Below are 23,849 nucleotides of genomic sequence, written 5' to 3' on the forward strand. Positions count from 1 at the left end.
TTTAATTTATCACCAATCAAATCAGAGCAGGATAGTGAGAAATAAAACTAAATCTTGAAACACCTTCCCCTTGCCTCTCCCTTCTTCCCGGGCTCAACTTCAGTCCTGTTTCTCTCCCTCCTCCCCCAAAGCGGTGCAGGGGGATGGGCAATGGGGGTTGTGGTCAGTTCATCACACGTTGTCTCTGCTGCTCCTTGTCCCTCAGGGGGAGGACTCCTCACACTCTGTCCCTGCTCCAGTGTGAGGTCCCTCTTGTGGGAGACAGTTCTCCACAAAATTCTCCAATGTGAGTCCTTCCCACGGGCTGCAGCTCTTCATGAACTGCCCCAGCGTGGGTCCTTCCCATGGGGTGCAGTCCTTCAGGAACAGGCTGCTCCAGCGTGGGTCCCTCATGGGGTCACAAGCCCTGCCAGAAAACCTGCTCCAGGGTGGGCTCCTCTCTCCACGGGTCTGCAGGTCCTGGCAGGAGCCTGCTCCCAGGCCCTGCTCCAGCGCGGGGCTCCCCACGGGGTCACAGCCTCCTTCAGGCATCCACCTGCTCCAGCGTGGGGTCCCTTCCATGGGCTGCGGGTGGATATCTGCTCCACCATGGACCTCCATGGACTGCAAGGGGACAACCTGCATCACCATGGTCTTCAGCACAAGTTGCAAGGGAAGACTCTCTGCTCCAGCATCTCAAGCACCTCCTCCCCCTCTTCTTCACTGACTTTGGTGTCTGCAGAGTTGTTGCTCTCAATTCATCTCACTCCTCTCTCTAACTGCCGTCTCACTGCAGTTTTTTCTTCCTCTTCTTTAATATGTTATCACAGAGGCACTACCACCGTTGCTGATTGGCTTGGCCTTGGCCAGCGGTGGGTCCGTCTTAGAACTGGTTGGCACTGGCTTTATCAGACATGGGGGAAGCTTCTGGGAGCTTCTCACAGAAGCCACCCCTACAGCCCCCCCACTACCAAAACCTTGCCACGCAAACCCATAACAATATGCCACAATCATTTTTATTGATGCTTAGTCTGAAAAGAATTTATACTTAAAAAAATGCTCTTTCTCCACAGTGCCTAATCACAGAATCACAGAATCACAGAATAGTAGGGGTTGGAAGGGACCTCTGTGGGTCATCTAGTCCAACCCCCCCGCCGAAGCAGGGTCACCTACAGCAGGCTGCACAGGACCTTGTCCAGGCGGGTCTTGAATATCTCCAGAGAAGGAGACTCCACAACCTCCCTGGGCAGCCTGTTCCAGTGCTCCGTCACCCTCAGAGAGAAGAAGTTCCTCCTCATGTTCAGACGGAACCTCCCATGCCTCAGTTTGTGCCCATTACCCCTTGTCCTGTCACTGGGCACCACTGAAAAGAGCTTGGCCCCATCCTCCTGACACCCACCCTTCAGATATTTGTAGGCATTTATAAGGTCCCCTCGCAGCCTTCTCTTCTTCAGGCTGAACAAGCCCAGTTCCCTCAACCTCTCCTCGTAGGGGAGATGCTCCAGTCCCCTCACCATCCTTGTAGCCCTCCGCTGGACTCTCTCCAGTAGCTCTTCATCTTTCTTGAACTGGGGAGCCCAGAACTGGACACAGTACTCCAGATGAGGCCTCACCAGGGCAGTGTAGAGGGGAAGGAGAACCTCCCTTGTCCTGCTGGCCACACTCTTCTTGATGCACCCCAGGATCCCATTGGCCTTCTTGGCAGCCAGGGCACACTGCTGGCTCATAGTTAACCTGTCGTCCACCAGGACAGTTTTTGCAATGGTGTGTTGTAATTATGCAAAAAAAAGGTAAATTAAATGAACCTGATGATAGATTCCAAATAAAGAAGTTAAATGTTGAGCCAGATTTGTTACAGACTTCAGGATAGGTATCATCTCCAGGCAATGACATATCAGTGTGTTGCTGAGTACACCACAAAAAGCCAATGTCTGCATTAGCAATTAGTGCAATGAAATAGGAAAGGATCAACAAGTAAAACAATTGGGTTAGTGAGGGCCCGATGGACACACTGAACACATTGCAGGAGTTTTTACTTCTGACCAGCTTCCATCTTGCCCTGTGGACTGAATGCCCCTCAGCTGCTGGATTACACTAGCTGAGTTTCAGGTGTACATCTTCATGTTTAATTTTATCTGAAAGGAGTCTGGTTTGCATGCTTTGAGGCCCTTACATGATACAAGCCAAAGCACTGTAAAGGGACAATCAGGAGATTCACTTCAAAAACACATTCCTGATCTGGTTTAAAGTACTAAAATAAATGCACCCAAAGCTACACTGGCCATCAAAAGAACACACTGGGACATGCAGCTATCCAGATTTTATCTTATACCTGAATATGAGGTTGGTTTCAGCTCATTCTTTCCTGGAAATTAGGCTTATCCTTCAGACTTACAGTAATTCAGCTTTCAGGTGAGCAAATTCCACAAAGCCCCCTGCACATAATCCTTGTGTTAGGTAAAGTCAGATTCATGATTTTAAACTGACAATAGTGTATAGCAGATTTAAACAAACACTTCTATTTCTGAACTTATGAACTTCATTCAGAACATAAACAAAATAAATCCTTTAAGTAGTTTCAAAAGATTGGACTTCAGTAACTTGAACCAAGTTATTAAGCAGTCACATCCCTGAAATTAGGACAACTACTGCCCACAAATCAGGTTTGTGAAATAGACACAGCAGGAGCTGACATATTACACAAATTCACTAGACTGTACGAGCTAGTGCTTTGTTGTAAAATAATGCTAAATAAATACTTATTTTGCAATGACTTCATCTTTTTCCTCAGAAGACCCTGGGAAAAAGAAAAAGCAGGACCACAGCTCTACCTATGAACATCCAAATGGATTTGTTCTTTTTCTACGGGCAACACAGTTCCCCCCAGAAACACAGGGAAACTATTCCGTAATTCGATTACTCCAAACTGCTGACAGTTTTCAGCACAGTAGTGGGGACCAACAGAGTAGTAGTAGTAGAAGCTATTTGGCCAGACCAGCAGATTAGAAACATTTATTAGTAGGTATATTGTATTGTATGCAGCTTCATCACCTGCAGATTTTTGGGAGAACTTACTGAACTTAAGTTTTCTAATATAAGAAATATAAAAAAACCTCAGCAAACCTCGCCCCCAACAACAGTAGCATTTGCTTACCATGAAATGAGGTTGTGTTAAAATACGCTTTAGCTCCTTTGCGTCATTGTTCTCTGGGTAACATGAAATTTCTTCCAATACCTGCCAAACAAGTAGGAGAAATGCCCTTAGTAACTTTCTTTTAAATAAAGCTATTAATGAGAAAAATGAAAACCCTCACTGGTCAGTCAGAATATCTCCAAATGATTACAGAAAAGAATGTTTTTGATAGGAAAGGGCTTAGGAGAATGTGGCCTACCCCCCCACCCCAAGAGAATAAAATACCTCATTTCAATTTTCTTTCGGAGAGAGATTAAAGCAGAAATTTGACGGAAACAGTTGCTCTTTTTTCAACTGACAGTATTCCTCCAGCAGCTAAATATGTGGAGACAGAAATGAAGTGCTAACCTATAGGTGACATACATCACCACCAACAATTGCCATTTTGACACGTGGTCTCCACTTATTAAAATAATAAGTTTAAAAGCAGAATTAAAAATATTTATAAAACTTTCTCTCCACAAATTACATTATTAAAGACATCAAGTGTAGGTGGTCCCTCTGCTATCCCACCTCCAAGGTCCAGATTTTATAAAATCTGAGCTATACCTCAGCTCATCACTGGGGGAAGGAGGAAGCAGGAGGCATTTGCCTGCAACCTCATACTTTCACCTTTATTTTCCACACACAACTACCTGGACACTGAAAACAGAGTATTTTGCTTTTGGAAGCACCTCCCAGCATTAACTGCCAGGAAATTTTGCAGAATTGGACTTGGGGGTGTCTATCAGTGTGACTGCAATTATTACAGTGTTTTAGTCTTCCTATTAATTCTATTTTAATAGCATGATAAACAATGCTTTCCTATGGCGTTATCCCAACAACTGTACTTATTTTTACTGATTATATACACTACAACTGTATTTTTTACTACTTGCAACAAATAACCAAATAAAATACTATTTGTCAGGTATAAGAATTAAGAACATCTGTGACTATATATCTTTCATCTTAATGGACCACCTTCATTGCATTTCTAGGTCTGCTCTTCTTAGAACTATCTATGATAAACCTGCTTTTTCAATTTAAAAAGCTGATACCTAGCAACAAACCTTTTCTCGTCACTAAGTAATATATAAACTGAACATGAAAGATGTTGCATTTACCTAAGAGGAGTACCACTATTGCTGCAGCAAAGGTTAAATAATGAAACTGAGTAATATATGTAATCCTTACAGACATCATAAAATTCTGCAAGTTTATGCAACAAGTTAAGTAACTTAAGTAGGCAATGGCAGAACTCCATAATTAATTCAGATTATGAGCCAGAAGACATAACAGTATCTTAATGAAGAAAAAAATGTTCCACTTTAAATACAATCAAACTTTCAAAGTAAAAAAAATATTTTAAAGCCATTACCTCTTTGGCTCTCTGTACAGCATCACTTGGAGGATTCCTGATTTGCGGTGAAGATTTTGTGTTTATTTTGTCATAAAGCTGAAATAACAAGAAAACAAACTACTGAAATCATATGCTACTTTATAGCACTAACAATAGCTTGCTTATGTTACCATGATTAAGACGATTGTTAAACTGCAAGTCCCACAGATGTTTTGCATAGAAAATCTAGCAGCTTAGGGTTTTGGCTTTTCATTTTTAAACATTTCCTGATTTGAACAGTGCCATAGATTCAGAGTTCATAGGATGACATGGGAAAGTTCAAGAGGTTAAGGGATTCTGCAAACCTCCCATGCTTTTTCCACAGATTTACAGAAACTATATTCTTCTTCTTCTAGAAGTGATCCTCTGAATCTTGAAGAAATGCTGTAAATGATACATTCTGCTACAAAATCAAAGCGATCTGCATATTCTACTTTTCGCAATAAACCAATCATCAGACATTCCAAATAGTAATTTAAATAAACCTTAGAATATGGGAAAATGCTCTTGAAGATAGAGAGCTACAAAAGCCTAGGTCTCTGGAGAAGAGAAAACTAAATCTTTCCAAGAAAGAGGGCTCACAAAAAAAAAGCACCCTTATTTTACTAGGATTTTCTATTGGACAGAAGAATGCCAGTGTGTTTAAACAGGAAATTGTAAATCTTCCAAGTTAATTATTTAAAAAAAAACCAAACAACTTTTGAAACCCCCTCAGCTATGCAAAACACAACAGGAGAGAGATCCATCTTCGATTTCAAATAGATATTATAGGCTCTTTTTCATACAGACCTAAAAGATTGGGCATGTTTTAAAGAAATACATGTATACTTAAGAATAAAAAGACACTGTAATAAGTACTATTTTCAAATAAAATACTTTTGGCTTAAATTTCAATCAATACAAAGATGGTCATGCCTGTAATTAATTCCTATTTATGTTAGACTATTTCTTTGAAATATAAGATAGAAAAAAGATACAAATAGCTATTTATTGGATGTCAGAGAAAGTTTAATCCCAGTGAGGGTGGTGAAACACTCCAACAAGTTGCCCAGGGAAACTGTGGAACCTCTCAAATTTGGAAATACTCAAAATTAATCTGAAATTCAAAATAGTGTATATAAACAAAACATTCAAAAGACACAGGGGACCCTTAACACCTTCAGCAAATCCTAACACTGTAAAGGATGAGTTGATAAGAACCCCCCATTTAGGCTGCTTAGCAAGGAGCTCTCAGGAGCTTCCTCTGCGAAGCTTACAGCTCCATCGTTTGGCTGAGGACGGCCTTGGGTGTTTGAAAAAGGCAATCTTGTCAAGTTACAGAAGTGCCCTCTTCTCTCTCACATGAAATACCATTCGGTTTTAGAAGAGGTGTAAATTGCAATAAATGCAATCCAGTATCGTCATCATTTTCCTTATGTTCCCTATCAATCTAATGCACACACAAACAAATACAAAAAGAGGAAACAACGTCACTTCCAAACAACATTGCCTGCAGGACAGTTATAACACCATCTTGGGGAAAGAAAAGTTGAAAAGTCAAGCTAAATCAGTTTCTTACACATCCAACAACTCCATCTTGTGCTGCCAAAACACTGCTTTACTCAACAGCCTTGACCGCTGTTGAAGTGTTTAAAATAAAAGCTTTCTGCTAGATTATATTTCAGGAGATACTTTAGTTGTGTACACAATTATTTGTTTTTACCTTTTCTTAAATTAGTAAACAATACCTACCCAAACTCCAGCAACCACAGATTATTCAGTATCACATTTATACACCTGTTAAGAAACTGCATCAAGCACTGCGTACCGAGTAAAGTGCAGTAGATGTTGACAATGCATGATATCCAACATGAATACTATTGCATGTATTTTTCTAGAAGTCGCACACACATTCTATTTAAGATTAATGAAATCACAGAAAAATTAACATGAGAATATTTTTATGAGTTATTTCTAGCAATTGTTTAAAAGCAAAGTTGCTGAAGTTGCTGATTTGACTCAAGTCGCTATGTTATTGTGACCCAAAACAACCGGCCGTTTATAGAAACAATTTTTTCTCACTGTCATGGGAGAGGAGAAGTCATCTTCTGAGACTAGGAAGGAGGCAAAAAGCAAAGTGGGCAGCAAAGTGCTCCAAGAACGTTTAGAAAAAAATCAAGGCAAAGTTCAGACAAAACAAGGGTGCATTTATTTTTCCATAGCGCCTTCATGCTGAGGCATGGCACTTAAATTTCATCTTCCAGGAGTGCTGCTTTACTGAGATCTGCTTCCAAGACACCAAACCATTAGGACGGACTCAGTACTTAAAAGAAAAACATTCCTAGTTGCATTAAGGCTTAAAGCCTATATATTACGCAAGCCACAGGATCCATTCATTGTTTCTGGAAGTAGAAGACAGCCTCAGCTAGAGAAAGGATGTATTTTTGGTAGCTTCCCTAACATGAGCAGATCTCTTCTACAGAATCTTCTTTGGCACTCTACCTCTAAAGCTCAGTACAGGGGCAGGCACTCCTTCCAGTGTCTAATGGAAAGACTATGCAAACAGCCTACGTGGCATTACATTTTTACAATGAGTACAATGTGCTTTTCTCCAAAATTCTGTTCAACCTTAACTCTAAAAAGCAAGAAGCAAACAAAACCCACAATAAATCTGAAAAGAAAAATGAAACTCTCCAACTTGAAATGCATTTTGAAATGGTAAATTCCTAATTAAAGCCAGGGACATTTAATGAAGGTATACTGATTTAAGAAAAAAAGAAATACACTTTTTCATTTGTTTAACTGGGTTACCTTCACTTTAACCTCTGCATGGAAGGAAAAAGAAAAGTTTATTTTCTGTCCAAATAAAAAATCATGCATCTAAGAACAAAGAACACAAGTAATACTCAAAAGAGGAGGAACTATCCTCTCAGGGGAACCTCAGGCAGCCAGAAAGCATAAAGTGAGCTATGTATGAGTTGCTCCCAGGGAAGACTACAGCCAAACACCATATCATAATGAGAATATCAATGAAGAAATAAGATTGTTATTTGTGTTTGTGGCATGCTCAAAATAGATCACTGTTCAGTGACTATTATGTTCAAAATGCAGCAAGGATATCAAGAGGCAGAGAGGGCTCAGAAAAAGCTTTCCAAAAAGATCAATGATCCCTCCCCCTAGAACACTATAAAATGCCTGAAGAAGACAGAATTTTGATAATATAAGGGAATTGAGTTTAAATGACAAAACTATCACATGATCCGGGTAAAAGGAAGTAGTCAGGACAAACTTGGGGTGGAATTAAAGCAGAAATATCAACACTGCAGGTAATTGTGTAATTGATTTAGTCTCCTGAGAATTTTTAAAAATTAGAAACAGACATTTTTGAAAATATATACTCTAATTCAAGTTAGCTCATGGACTTTTTTAGCTTATAAGGGGACGAGGCTACATAATTAAAATCGCTGCTCCTAGCCACCTATTCCATAAACAACAGATTAATCTTTAAAGTTTCAGTGTAAATAATTTATTTTTTAATTTGTTGCAAAATTATATCTAGATCAATAAAACTGGTGTTTTATGAATTATCCTAAAGGGAGCCAATAGCAGTAGTGAAAGATTTATTTTTGAGTCTGAAGTAAAAGATGATTTCCACATGAGAAAATCCAAATTACATAAAGAAAAGTGTAGTTTGTCAATTCCTGTACAGTATTTTTTTAAACACATTGTAGATGTTCAGCTAGTTGTTACTAGCTCTGAATTACTTTTAAAACAGGACCTGACCGTGGCTTTCATCACATCAATGTTTCTTTGACTTTTTATAGATGGGCCACAAATTCTTAGGTTTTAATTGTGGTTCTTGAAATGATGGTGCACACTGTCTTGACCTAAAACTGTTTTTTAACCCCTTTTAAACAATAAAACAGCTGCACTTATTACTGACATTTCATGTTCGCAACAGAAAATTTCCAAGTGGAGACAATCAGTATTGTCACCAAACTGTCTCAGTGTCTATTTTCACATCTTACCTGGAGACAACCTTTTGTTTAGGCCATGCAATTTCTCTCTGGTATAATGCATTATAACACTAAGTTATTTTGGAGAGTAGTGGCACAAATTACAATACACAAGACAAATGCAATTATTACACACCGAATACAGTAAAATGACAAAACTGTTTTCAAATCTATAAATACATACACAGCAATACCCCCTGAACCATTTATCTTGTTAAGGTTCACGTCATTATGTATTTCTAATGCATCCTTCAGAGAAATTAAAATAATATTATATATAAGATTATATCCGAAATACTATTTCTACATTAAATATTTATGTAGTCAAAGCAAAAATAAGAACATATAACCAAGATACGGATCTTTAAAAACATGTCAAGTAATAATAAGTAAACCCAGAAACAAAGGAAGTATTAGTACCTCTTAGTACTTGCTTTGTATTTTAGTCTTTTCAATATACCATTTCAACAATGCTTTCACAGAATTTTTTTGGACAGTAAAAAAAATGTCTGGTTCTAAAGTGTCTTGTTTGGTACGTACTCATAAACAGAAGGACAAATCCAGGATATTATTTTGTATCTCTCATTTCCAATTTTAGTAACTGTGTGTTCAGTCTGGATGTAATTTTATAGCATTATGTTATTAAGCTTATTTCAAAAACCACATTAACTCTAACAATAATTACTCTTTCCTGGTTACAGAAGATGATTAGAAGCTTTCCACCAGCTGGTAAGAGGAGAAAAGCCTACACTATGCATGAATGCACCAGAACTGGTGAAGCAATCCTACTTTCTTTGCACTCTTTGGTAAAAGTCCATTTTGCAATACTTTGCAAATATTTTTGCACTTAAACAACAGCTATAGCAGAAGCAATTTAGGAGAAGGAATCAGCTCCGTAATTTGTCTCTGAAAGCATGTGAATTTAGAGGTTTCATTTATATACATCAACAAGAACATTTATGCCTTTGGACATAAGAATCCAACACACCTTTACACAAACGTTTTACAAAACGTTTATGAAAACTCTGAATGAAACCTGTTCGCATACATCGTAGATTAAATAAACATTAATGACAATTACAGCCAGGCTTTATATACTCCCGTGGTATGGGAACACATCACTATGTGCAGTTAGCTACACAAATTTAATAACATAAAACTGGCCCTTTACGATGCTGTCATCTTTCAGCAGCCCTGCAACCCTAAGTCCTTGAGGGACAATAACAAAGGTGCTTTCTTGTGGAACGCAGTTAACTAGTTTATTCTTCACTGTCCTCAACAGCATGCTTTTCTATGTAATACCAACAGATTTTCAGTAGGGCAAAATCTCTGTATGCCCTAATGAATCTCTATATGCCCTAATGATGGGCTTTCTTTTCGCTGGGATGCTCTATTTTGAAGTCGTAGCAAATAACTCCGCCTCCCAGTAGCCCAACCTCCAACAATTTCACTCATAACATAACAATTAAACATTTCTAATAATTTTTAAAAAATGCTGTAAAAAGCCACAGTGATTATAACCTTTGGAATTTCCAGACTTTTGAATACTTTGCATCTCAGTCTCACTCCTCAGCACCAGTTCTTCTGCATTTGCTACACAAAAAATCACAACTAAGAGCTTGCTCTAGAAAAGCTTTACAATCACAACTGATATATTAACAAAACTTGACATAACAAACATAAATTGACATTATAGGTAATTAACAGAATACTACTGCTTCTTAAAAAGACAAGTTGTAGTTTAAATTTTGCATGCTAGAACACAAATGCTATGAAATGAATACCCACAACATGTCAAGTAGTGCCACCATCAGTTGATCAGCCTTCTTCGTAGGAGTGAGACTTTCTGTCTTCTGCCTGTATAAAGGGAACTCGTTTCTTCTGATATTTAAAAGCAGACAGCCCAAAGCCTAATCCACAATCAGGCAGGCAAGACAAAACAACAAAGTGTTCTCTTCTGACTAGTTTGTCAGATGTGCAGAAATTCCTTTTTAACTGTTTCCTGTACAGAGGACTCAGAATACTCTCCGAACACAACCTCCATTCAATGTCACACTGAAAAATTTAGATACATGACAACCAGCAGAAATTTAGCCTCACTGCCTGGTCTAATCTTGAATGCAATCAAAGTTAGATCACACAGTAAAATCAGTATTTTATTGATCCAAATCTGTAAGTTTCTGTGATGCAAATGTGAGAAACTTTTGTTAAAACAAGAGCTACTGAACTCCTAGAGCACAATCTTTCAACACAAATACAGATTTTGTGAGCATTCAGTTTTAATTCAGACAGACAGATACTGGGTTGCCAAGCCCAAATATTAAATCCCCAAACTGAAACATCTAAAAATAATCGTTACAACATATCCTTATGTATTTGAATTTTGCTTTCGGAACAATATAACCATTGCAATATAGCAATATTAGAGAGCTGCTTTTCATCACTTTTAGGTTTTTGCACCAGCTAAAAACTCTCGGGTGGAGGTGCTGCTCCTTGTACAGCAACATTTAGTGACAAATAGGCTTGTTGCTCTGTTACCTTTCACAGCTCCCTATTGTGGTACTCCATTTACCCCAGAAGTCTCATGTGCTGCAAGTCTGAAAGAAATCCATTACCTGGCTGAACGAAATAATATTCACAAGCAGTAATATCAAATAAATGTTAAAATTAAAGAGCCAATTAGATAATTGATAGAACACTTCATTCTTTGATCTGTAAGTTCTGTTTCACATCTCCCTTTCCATGCAAAACGTTCTAACCTTCCCATGGGTGCCTCTTTCCTTGGGATTCTATGCTCTCAAGGAAACACATCCTTGAAGGTAACAAATTGGAAAACACGCTGAATAACAAGGTCACAGTCAGCAGGAGCTTTATCTTCAACTTTGTTTAAAGACAGTTTGTTCTTTTAAACCCTCTGTTTTTCACTGTTAAGAACTGTGCTTGAAGCTCACTGCTACTATTTTAGCACCAGTGACCTAACATTCATTTCCCAGCATAATTCTACGGCACACACGTTACAGTCCATCCTGTATGAAAGTCCGAAGCATATTTAAGACTCTACTTTGTGACCTCTAGAGCGTTACAGGTTACAGCTCTCCACAGCTTCCAACATTTTTCTGTGTGATACAATTATTGTAGAACAGTAGTACAATTAACCTTTGCATTTAAGTTCCTTACACAGTGACATGCTGTGCAGTTAAACAGCGAACAGAACTACTTCAATAGAAGGTTTCTGGAAGTAGTTTATCAGCTAGAACAAAGATTCTCTGACACAGCATTCACAGAATAAGACAGTCTGAAAAAGTACATTAATTCTGTCTGAACAGACAAGAGTTTGCTTCTGTCATACTGCAGAACTGACAGCTGCCAACTTTGCAGCCTGTTTCTCCAGGCACTCAGACTTTCAGTTACCCTGACAGAGGTTATGCTAATTTGAAATACTCAATTGCTTTCTACATATTCACATTCATGCAACACACAGACTATCTTCTGTGTAAAAAAATTCTGATAGTAACAAAGAGAATCCTGAATTTTAATTTAATTTTGATTATTTATGAGATACAACTGAAAGACACATATTCTTCTTTTTATTTTTTAGGGGAACTTCTATCTGCAAAATGTAGGCCAACTGTAATTTGTTTTTAAAAGTCACCTGTATTCTTACATATTCATAATGTGTTACCTGTAGAACAGAGTTACACTTGCTGCTACCTGTGTCAGAAATGAACATAAACCCAAATTTTCTTATGCCTTATGCCTTTCCCTACATCAACAGGTAGGAAAAAATGGTGCCAGGTAAACTCAATCAACCATATGGAATTTCAACTTTTACTCCAAGCTGCTTACGTTTTTTGGGACCATTCCACATTTGGGTTTCTTCACTTGTTTTATTTTAAATCAAGAACTTAACTTTTAGGGAGAAGAAGAGAGGAGATGAACCCAAATCAAACTGGAAAAAACAATTTTGTCTGTGTATTAGTTCAATTCCCATTGCACACGACTGGCAAACAATTGTCTTCTAGAGTGTAAGAATGACAAATTTAATTGTACTGAACACTCAAAATCTGAAATTCTGACCACGCAAAAGTGACATACCAATGAAGTTAAATGCCAACTAGAAAACGTTTAATGCATATTACCAGGTTGTTAGTGATCACATTTCTGATGCACGCAGAGGATATTTATATGAATATATACATGTTTCTTAGTGGTTAATGCCTTACTACTGGAGAAGGAGGAAATATATTAACGTATCTACTTCAAGAACTGCTAGAACAAAATTCCTTGACCCTTCAATGTCTATACATGACAGCAAACATCGCCTGTCAGATGTGGTCCTACTGAGTTGCCAGAATAGCATCTTAGCAAAGCACAAACAATCAAGGTTCATTCTACTGAAGATGAATATAAATTAAAGGACAGAAGGTGACAGAGATAGTATCTGTTTTATTAAGGTGGAACCCTGAAATGATCATAGGCTTCCTTTCAGAGGGAAAACACATCTCCCTGACCCCTAAGAACTGCACAGCCAAAGGACTGTGCATGCACTGCCCTCATAGTAATCCAAGGGGTAAAAAGGAACCCAGAAAGAAATTCTCCTCATTGCTTTCCCAGGGCCTATCTGTTGGTAGCAACCGGGTTACACGACAGCTGGAAGAAAAGCATACAGCCCTTTGCCAGTGTTGGCAATAGGCAAAGATGCCAAGGGGCATTACATACGTTAACACTCAATATTTTATCATCTAAATCTTGCATTCACATATTTTGTATACTTCGAAATACCAGGGGAACTAGAAGGTTAAGGTATACAGCACTGAAAAGTTTTTCCATTCATTATGTAGCTAAATGTTGGGATATCTGTTGTATCCATCTTTTGATCAAAACTTAAAAAGCAAAAATGTATCCAACTTTAAATTCTCTCAGTAGGTTACAATCCTGTAGCGAAAGTACAGGTAGTCATGAAGTGTGGGGAAATCACACAAAGTTCAATCTGAAAATACGACTATACAAAGCTGTGCAGCTCCAGACACTAAATCCACTGTGCTTACATATGTGGGTGTAACCACTTTTGACTGTAGTTCTTATACTGCTAGTTTGGATTAGCAGCAATTTCAGCTTTTAAAATGACAAAGGAAATATTTCTACTTATGCGTATTACATGGCACATTGCTTTTTACCGTCTTCATAGCACACCAAATATTTTCACAGTTTGTTCTAAATCTGTCTTTGATCTAATTTAATTTTTTGAAACTGATCTAGCTAAAAGCAGATTCAAAGACACGCTTGTGCTTATACTGGTTTATACCACATGGTCAAGTGTCAAAATGTTCAGTAAGGTCTGACTTGAATCTTCCATTTCTTTATTAAGGTGGAACCCTGAAATGATCATAGACTTCCTTTCAGAGGGAAACTTTCAGGGGCTAACTTTTTACCTGCAACATACATGAGCTACAAACAAATTTTAGCTCTATTGTAGAACATATTCCTTTTTAGCAGAAACTACCATGTGCTATGCACTTACTCTGTAAATTCAAAGCCTTCACACTTCAGAGGTAAAAGAGCTGAGGAAAGCACTGTATTCTTACAAAATAAACTGCAGAGTGTGTGCGGTTTTTTTTCCATGAGCGTTTAAGTATTTCTGTTTCAGGAACTCTCTCCCACAAGTCCCAGTAAAACAAAACCCACTCTTCTTCTGGACTGTTGTAAAAGACATGGGCTTAGATCATTATTTCACAAGGTACTTTAACATATTTGTAATTTCAAGGACACAAAAATCCCATTACTTCAATAACGTAGTCACTTAATTTTTTTGGGCTTCACTGGATATCTAATTAAAGGTGATCCTAACAAAAACAAGGCAAATTACCTTATAAAGATAACACCAAGCAGCTGATCAGATAAAAGTAAGCATAAAAGACATTAAGGTGCTGGAGCAAGTCCAAAGAAGAGCAATGAAGCTGGTGAAGGGGCTGGAGCACAAGTCTTATGATGTGCAGCTGAGGGAACCAGCATTGTTTAGTCTGGAGAAAAGGAGGCTGAGGGGAGACCTTATTGCTTTCTACAGCTACCTGAAATGAGGTTGTAGCAAGGCGGGTGTTGGTCTCTTCTCCCAAGTTAACAGGCAAGGGGAAATGGCCTCAAGCTGTGCCAGGGGAGGTTTAGATTGGACATCAGGAAAAATTTCTTCACCAAAAGGACTGTCAAGCATTGGAACAGGTTGCCCAGGGAAGCGGTTGAGTCACCATGCCTGAAGGTATTTAGAAGATGTGCAGATGTGGCACTTAGGGACATGGTTTAGTGGTGGCCTTAGTAGTGTTAGGTTTATGGTTGGACTTGATGACCTTAAAGGTCTTTTCCACTCTAAATGATTCTATGATTCTAAAAGCACCAGGGAAAACTAATCCCTCAACACAGGAAGGGCTATAAAAAAAGTTATGTTACATGGACAACACCTTGATACACCCCACAGAATATCCTTTGCCCCGTTGCCCCAGTATGGACTAATGACCAGGAACTATCGACTCAGGTTGAGCCTACATAGGCTTCATTCCCATTTCTGTCAGTTGAATTAACTCTTCAGGGTTAGATCACCATCTTGAAGAAGAGCATGCTAATGACCACAAACATCATTCCAGGGGGATAGAGAATCACACAATCATTAAGGTTGGAAAAGATCTCTAAGGTCATGAAGTCCAACCATCAACCCATCACCACCATGCCTCCTAAACCATGTACCAAAGTGCCATACCTACACATTTTTCGAACACCTCCAGGGATGTTGACTCCATCTATAATCCACATAAATCCGTATAAAACTAGTTAAATAAATCCAATTAAAACTAGTTAAATCTACAATGACTACAGACGGTTGGAAAAGAACATAGTTTCTCACGTGCTTTGTGACACTGAGCACCAGGAGGTGCTAATGTCGGAGTTATAACCATTTTTGTTTCTCTCTATCCACGTAAATTTTTTGTAATGATACACTGAGAATAAATATATACTGCAATGAGCTCATTAGTACAAAGAACAGTCGACGTTTACCAGCCAACTACTTGAATAACTGGAAGGAGGAGGCAGCGAGGCCTGACAGACTTCAAAGATAGAAGCATAGCATACTGGGCTGTTACTATATTGCCTTTGGGTATTTTAATGTAAGCTAAGTGTAGACTGAAATATCATTTTGAAGAAAGCTCCCAGCACCAATAAAGTGGAAGTGTTATCCAAGAATTGTGGGCTGCATCCCAGGTGCTGTAGCATTTATTTGTTTTTGTCATTTCTCAAAGTAAGTCCCAAGCTCCTGGAGAAACACTAAATCTGAGGACTAAAGTTTTATAAGGTAAAAAAACCCAACAGGTAGCCTTTATGGTTCAAAAGGAACTGAAACTACCTTGAAATACACTCAACATGAAAAGAAGTGAAGAAAATGCAAGAAGTCAAATACGAAAATGATCCTCTTTACCTCAAAACAGTACCAGTGAAGTTAACTAAAAGTTGTACAAGTGCCAGGAATACAATTCTAGTGTTCTTTGACAGATCAGGACCCAGTAACATAAAAATACACTGTAATCAAGCGAATTTTAAATTTTATATACTAAAAAAAAGTGTATGGATTTGGAGTAAGATATGTTGGTGCACACACACACACTTGCACAGACACTCACAATGACACGCCACTGGCACAGGGAAGATGACATTAGGTCAAGAGGAATGGGCTAAACAGTAGAATTCTTATTTAAAGTATATACTTTATTAAGCTGAATTTCACTTGATGATTGACCACAAGGTCTATGCTTATAAATACTCAGAAACGACAGAACATTAGTTAGAAAGAAAACAGATTAAGTGCAACAAAGCAACTATCACAGTGTCATGCAATCTGACCCAGAATTTTGCATTGTTGGAAAATGGTGGAAACATAAATTTCTCAGAAATGAACCTTAATCAATATAAAAGTTACTGTTAGCTCTTATTTCTATTAGTCTTGTGTTTAAGAGACCTAGTCATATATCAGTGTTATATAAGGTAACATAAAAACACGGAACAAAAATTGTTTCTGCTTGGAAGATTAAACACAAGACAGTTTCTCTATATAAATTTGTAAGACAGAGAAACGGGAAGAACAAGAAAACAATGAGCTGATGCTGACTAGCACAGTGATCTACATATCCCAGGAACACAGAAAATTAAATGCAAAGATATGAAGGAAGTTTAAAATAGAAGGTATTTTAGAAAATGATTATGAAATAATGCAGAAATTGTTCTAGAATAGCCTCTGCTTTTAATGTTCTTTTGGATAGGGTCTTCCAGAGAAGTTACCTTTTAGAGAAAAAGTATACTGCACTGGTGATGACGAGCCAGCCCACCTGCTGAAGGCATTCTTCAAACAGTTCTCCCTAAGACTTGGTCAATGTTCTTCTACACTTCTTGGGAAAGGATTTTCCATTGCAGTGAGAGAGACAGTCCCTCCCACTCCCTGGGGCTGAGCATGCTGCCTCTGCTGGACTGGGATAAAAGCCAGATTTGGTTCCCCAAATAGCAAGGTGCTTTCCTGCCAACACAGTTTCTTTTTCCTTTTTTTTTTTGTAACAAATATTTTCCATTTGCTTTTGTCTTACAAACGTATCAATTAAAGGATAATTAAAAATAAGAAAACAAGTGTTTTAAAAAAGAGAAAGTATTATTTCACATAAGTGCAATACGTTCTGAGGGAGTTTAGCAAGGTATCTGGCACACACACACTTTCTGAGCTGTTTTTACAAAAGAAATGCATACATGTTTCCACTTATTAGTTTTAATATAGTGAATATTCAAGAGGGTAAGGACCAGCATCGATCTAAAAAACTTAAACCACACTATGTGATTCACATAGAAAACCATTCTTCAAATCAAAACATAGAAAATCGATTCATGAAAGTATTTAAATTTTTTCTATACAGCTGCTGGTTTTATTTTCTTTTCTGTATTGTATGATAGAAATTCCACCAATCTATTAATGATTTAAAAGAAAAGAAAGGAAGAAGGAAATGAAAGCATCCTGAAAATAGAAATCAAAATGCCTCTTGCTTTGTTTTTTCCCAAAGGATATAATAGAATTGTTAAATTAATACACTTTGCTCAAAAAAGAAAAAATCGGGGATAAATGTGTGAAGAACTTAAAACATTTTCAAATAGAGAACTATAGTATTAGTCATGGCCGGACACTGCTGAATAACTGATACTTTTACCAAAGATGTTCAAGTTTACCATGCCAACGTCCAACATTGAGATGGTAAACAAAACAAACCAAAACAAATCCAGTAGAAAGCTTTAGTCAACTATGTAAGAGGCTAAACTGAGGTCCCAATAACATTCTTTCTAGCAAAAGAGAAAACATGTTTCCTTAAAAGTCTAGACTTCAGGACCAAAGCTGTTTGGATGACTGAGTTAAAAAGAAATACCAAGAGAACTCTGAAGTGCGCACGGATGCATGTTCCTTTGAAACATTACCATTAGCAGCAAAGGATAACAGACATCAAAGCGAGATTCTCTTGAAAAATCAGTATGCCTTAAGTATATGCACTATGAATATAAATTCACCTCTAAAGGGAAGAAATGGCTACACATCTAGATATGATACATGTAGCTACTGCAAAATCTATTTAATCTCATTTAGTTAAAACTGTAGTACGTGTGTAATGTGTTACACCAGCAGAAGGCAAAATAAACTTTAAAATTCATAATGCTTCTATTGCAGATAAACTTGCAGAAATAACAACGCTTACCTTAATAATTCCATCTATGAAAATAATGTAACAGTCTTCTTAAATTAACAGCCAAAAGATAGCAGCCTAGAGAACTATCTGACTCAGGACAGAAGGATGTAGACAAAGCCAGTAGCACAGAGAGGCCCCAGTCACACAAAAGCTGATATTGTTCTCCTGCTGAGCAAAAATCTCACTTGTAAATCGAACGACATCTGCATTCAGAATCACCCACAGAAAGCGTCCCTGGAGAGGTGACCACACTACTTGACTCAACACAAGAAAGATTTCTTTTGTCTCCTTCCATGTAGGCAGCCGCATAAAATAGCAGCTTCTGGTTTTACTTTTTAGCAAACTTTGCTTCCTTTAATGCACCGATAGAGATGAAACACGATGTGTAAAGATCTTCCCCATTAGGCACAGCCTTGAAGCCCAGTATACCTCTCAAAACAAATAATCATTAAAGCAAAATCTTCTGTCATGACACACAAAATAGCCAAACACTAATGTCTCCGAAATTGGCAGCCTCCTCACATTTACTTCCAACTTCTTTATCAGTACTGCTGATACAAGAGACCAATGCCTCCCAGGACCTGTTTCATGAAAGTCCATAAAAAAAAAACCTCAATCAAAGCTGTTGATAGGGCTTCTAAAATCTGTCAGAGGTAATAAAACGCTGCTTCACTACTTAAATTTAGCTCTATTTCTCCATACAGTTATTTATATCCTTTACTTAACTTTATTACATTCTTTATTATCTAAAATGGATACCAGAAGGAAACAATTTAGAAAGCTTTATATAGGCATGAACCCAGACAGTTCTAAGTCACACACAGGAATGTCCTACCACATTCACCAAAATTTTCATCATTGCACTTCTAACAGAAGTGAGAAAAAAAATAAAATCTGTCCAACCCAAAGTTACTTTTCTACTTTAAAAGAAAGATCATTATTAAACAATAAATTTTTTTAGGTAGTGAATATTTCTAAATGGTTGTTTCTAGAAGGCCCTTTTCGTTACTCTCTCTAGTAAACAAAATTAAGTTTATAATAATGAATTGTGTAACTTCTGTACAGGAAAAACACACTGAACACAATAGTAGGATTCTGTAAAATTATTAAAAAAAATCACACAATGAAACTATTCAATAAGCCCACACCAGGATATGCTGCTGTATTGCAGGATTTGGCCCAGAGTGAATATAAATTACTTTGTAAGTAGTCGGCACCTTTCTCCCGCTTGTTTTGAACAGCTTTGGCACCCAGCTAAAGTGGAAGTGAGTCTTTCGATAGCTATCTAAACAGACATACATAAATGAATCCATTAAAAACAATCAATGGGATGATAGGAACCCTGCTTTCTATGGCCTTCAGAGGTACCTGTCCTCATAATACCCAAGTTAATGAATTACTGAGAAAGAAGACTTCTATTTTGTGATCTATATTACCTGAAAACAACACCATGAGGGTAACTTGCACTCTTAACACAAAGATTGTACTTTCTTTTTTATTTGCTTTCAGAAAAAAGAGTTGGTTCAGAAGCAAAGGAAGGTATTTCAGCAGCAGGAGTGAACTATCATCATATGCCTAATCTAAAAATAAGGCTAACTCTTGAGAAAGAGCAGGAACTTCAGAACAAATTTAACTATGGAAAAAGGCCAAGGAAGAGGAACAGTACTTTTAATGGAAAGTGACAGCCACAACTACACAACAGATTATCAAATTCCTACTTAGTGGAATATAATGCTTTACAGGTGACTTGTTCTGGTGGTCTCATTAACCGCAAATACTCTGAGAGGAATAAACAGTTTCCCTGACAGAACTTCATCCAAGTATGACTGATGATTTTTTCAGACTTCTGAGAGAAACTGGAATAGTATCTACGCATAAACACAAATCAATCTCCCACATTCAAATTACTGAAATGAAAAAGGTACCCTTTCAAATAATACTGTCTGTAACTTGCTTCAGTCTTTCAAATATGTATTTCATGACGTTGCAATCTTCTAGAACTTTATTTTGTATTATTCTAATGGATGTATCTTTGGGAAGATTCTATCATCTCCCTTCCATATAGCATATTAAAACAAAAATGCTTTCTGATAGTGTTTTGTTCTCACAAATACGTTATGATAGCACGCAGTTAAATGTATTGCTTTCTGTTTAAGAGAATGACCATGATTTTGTGCTGGTTTTGGCTGGGATAGAGTAAATTTTCTTCATAGTAGCTAGTATGGAGGTATGTTTTAGATTTGTGCTGAAAATAGCATTGATAACACAGAGATGTTTTGTTACTGCTGAGCATTGCTTACACAGCGTCAAGGTCTTTTCTGCTCCTCACACCATCCTGCCAGCAAGTGGGATGGGGGTGCACAAGAAATTTAGAGGGGACACGGCTGGGGCAGCTGACCCCAACTGACCAAAGGGATATCCCATGCCATATGATGTCATGCTCTGCATACAAAGCTGGGGGAAGACAAAGGGGCGGGGGGGGGGTGGGGGCGTTTGGAGTGATGGCATTTCTCTTCTCAGGCAACCATCACACATGATGGAGCTCTGCTTTCCTGGAGATGCCTGAACACCGGCCTGCCGATGGGAAGTAGTGAATGAATTCCTTATTTTGCTTTGCTTGTGTGCGTGGCTTTTGCTTTACCTATTAAACTGTCTTTATCTCAACCCACAAGTTTTCTCACTTTTACTCCTCAGATTCTCTCCCTCATCCCACCAGGGGCAAGTGAGTGAGTGGCTGTGTGGTGCCAGCTGGGGTTAAACCACGATGGATTATTAAGTAAAGGAATGACAAAATGGTATAATTTTTTTGCATTTTTTTTCATGTTGAAAAAGCTATAGCAGATCATTACAGAAATATTAGATCATTAGTGAAGTACTATGAGCCAGACTGGTGCTGTAAAGAACAGAAAAAATCCAAAAGCATTGCAGAAGCATGTTAATGTCTGGTAGACCTGTCACACAGCAAAACACTTAAACTGAGGCCATACGGCTTACCAAAGCTCAAGAGTTATATGACAACATAATAGCAGTTAACAAATATCTAAAACCTTCCTGCATGAGTGACACGAGTGTTTTGGTTCTTATTATTACACTCATGTTATTCTCATTCCTATTATCTGATCACCTTTCTATACTGCATCATATAATACAAAAATAAAGCAATTTAAGCATTTGGAACACAGGCCTTCTTGGTTAAAAAAACATTGGGAAATACAAACAGGATTTCTGCATGTGACAAGATAACAAGAAACTTTGAAAACAGGAGGTCCTCAAGGCACAGAAAGGTAAGGAGCACGCAATCATTTTTCTCTCAAACACCAGACTACTTGCTTTTCAAAATTATTTTTTCAAAACAGAGTTCTTTAGTTTTCTGGGGAAAAAAATAAAAAAAATCTATGAACCATCTGATACCACAGTTGTTCTGTATGTGTAGCCAGACAGTGAACTATGCTTACAGATAGACAGCGAAGAAACAGGAACCAGATCCTGATCATGCCTACCAGGAGGCACTAACCCCTATCTTCCAGCTTTGTAATTTTTGCACATTTTCTTGTGGAACACCCACTGTTGTCCTATGGAGTAAGAGGTCTCACGAACCACATCACATACTGTGTTCAAGAACAGGACAGAAACAAGCATACCTAGGCATTTCACACACTAAATGTCATATGTGTAAGAATATCCATAGAACTAGTCTAAGATTACTACGTCACTTAAAAATAATAAAAAAGGAATGAATCTGTGCATTTATAAACTTACAATTCACATTTAAAATAAAAAATAAAACCCAGCCCTTATCAAAAGAAAAAGGCCTATTCCGATTAATTATTTTAAAGCAAAGCTATTAATTCAAACCAATTAATTAACCACTTGTGTATTCTAAAATATTCCATATGTAGAGACCTAAAATGTATTTTTGCGTAAAGTGCTAGTTAATTGTTACATTCCACACCTAAATAAATTCATTTTGCTATGAAACAAAAAAAGGTAATATATTCAGGATAAACCAAAATATTATCCTATGAACAACAGACACAGAAATGCATTAAAATTGTTTATCACAGAAAACTTACATCTAGTAGCGTGTGAAGATGCTGATCCTGGAAAACACTGTGAAGAAAATCTAAGTCTTTTTCACTGCAGTCTGTAAGTGCATGAATTTCTTCCAGGCTGTCCAGCACCTGTGAGACTGCTCCTATGGAGCAATAAATGGGAAAAAAAAGAAAGAATAAAAATCAGTAAAGCAAAGACTCATGGTAAACTGAACTTTGGAAAAGGAAACTTTCACTTCACCTGGTACAACTGGAACAGGAACTTTAAAAAGCTGGAGTTTTTACAGGAAAACTCACTGAATAAACTTGACATATATCAACAGTGTATGTACACATACACAGTGTAATTATACATAAGAAATTGTTTAAATGAAGAAAGGTTAAAACTTGTTTTTGTTAAGCTTAGCTTTTTTCTATTTTAGCCTGGTTTCCAATGATGTGCTATGAAGTTACTTGGATTATCTTCCCAACAGCCTGTCCTCACCATTCTCACCCCAACCTTCCCTTTTTTCACTTTTTGAACTGCTGGTCAGTTTAAAATACATATTCCAAATCAGTAAAAATTTGAAAGAACCAACACTCTCACAAATTCTTTTAAAATCAGCATCTGGTAGAGGAGGGCACAGAGAGAAAGACCTGACAGCTGTGTCCTCTGGAGGATTAAAAACAGGCTGTAACACGAGCTCCAGTTTTTGTTCTGTTTGTTCTGTTTGCCTGGTTATCTCAGATCCAGTTATAGCACTCGCTGCCTTTTGACCAGTGGATTGGTTTGGGTCATAGGAAGCTGGGGACGATTTTTATATGGTGTAAGGATGGAAAAAGAAGTGAGCGATATGGGACAAGAATGAGAAAGAGGAGGCATTATGGAAGGTGGAAGTCCTTGAGGAGAGTTGAACTCACAGCAGGGGAGGATACAGGAACACAACACAAATCCACAGTAAACCAGCCCACAGTGGTTCCTTGTGGAACAACTTCTTTTAAAAATCAGATATCAGTGGTGGCTGCCACTTGTGTGCATTACTAGAATGCTAACTTTGGCTTATCTAAACACCCACAGCCCATGTCTTCAGTATTTCCACAGTGGTATAAGCATCTGGAAAGGTGGGAGCATATCCAGTGCTAGTCTGCAAAAATGCCGGTGTCTGACAGTGAACAGTCAAATGCTTTTTCATAAATAAATTCTTAATTCTGGATGGAGAATTCTATACATTCTGTATTTCACTAATTTCTCCCTAATATTTTTATTCTGTTTACTTACACATTTGCCAGTGTCCTTTTGTCAGAAGAGACAATATCTAAAAAATTGCTATATTTCTTGAAATTCACAGAATCACAGAATCACAGAATAGTAGGGGTTGGAAGGGACCTCTGTGGGTCATCTAGTCCAACCCCCCTGCCGAAGCAGGGTCACCTACAGCAGGCCGCACAGGACCCCGTCCAGGCGGGTCTTGAATATCTCCAGAGAAGGAGACTCCACAACCTCCCTGGGCAGCC

General features: G+C 37.9%; 1 protein-coding gene across 8 annotated transcripts in view; it reads right to left on the minus strand.

The window, feature by feature from the left end:
- CASK (calcium/calmodulin dependent serine protein kinase) overlaps positions 1-23,849 on the minus strand; it is a 227,804-nt gene that overhangs the window by 42,680 nt on the left and 161,275 nt on the right. For all 8 annotated transcript variants that reach the window (XM_075430791.1, XM_075430782.1, XM_075430844.1 and 5 more), the window contains 3 exons: positions 22,377-22,498; positions 4,533-4,610; positions 3,134-3,214 (listed from right to left, as the gene is read on the minus strand). In XM_075430791.1, the coding sequence (XP_075286906.1) occupies positions 3,134-3,214; positions 4,533-4,610; positions 22,377-22,498 (281 nt within the window). The remainder of the gene's footprint in view (positions 1-3,133; positions 3,215-4,532; positions 4,611-22,376; positions 22,499-23,849) is intronic.

The sequence above is a fragment of the Opisthocomus hoazin genome, chromosome 1, assembly GCF_030867145.1.
Source record: "Opisthocomus hoazin isolate bOpiHoa1 chromosome 1, bOpiHoa1.hap1, whole genome shotgun sequence".
Taxonomy (NCBI): domain Eukaryota; kingdom Metazoa; phylum Chordata; class Aves; order Opisthocomiformes; family Opisthocomidae; genus Opisthocomus; species Opisthocomus hoazin.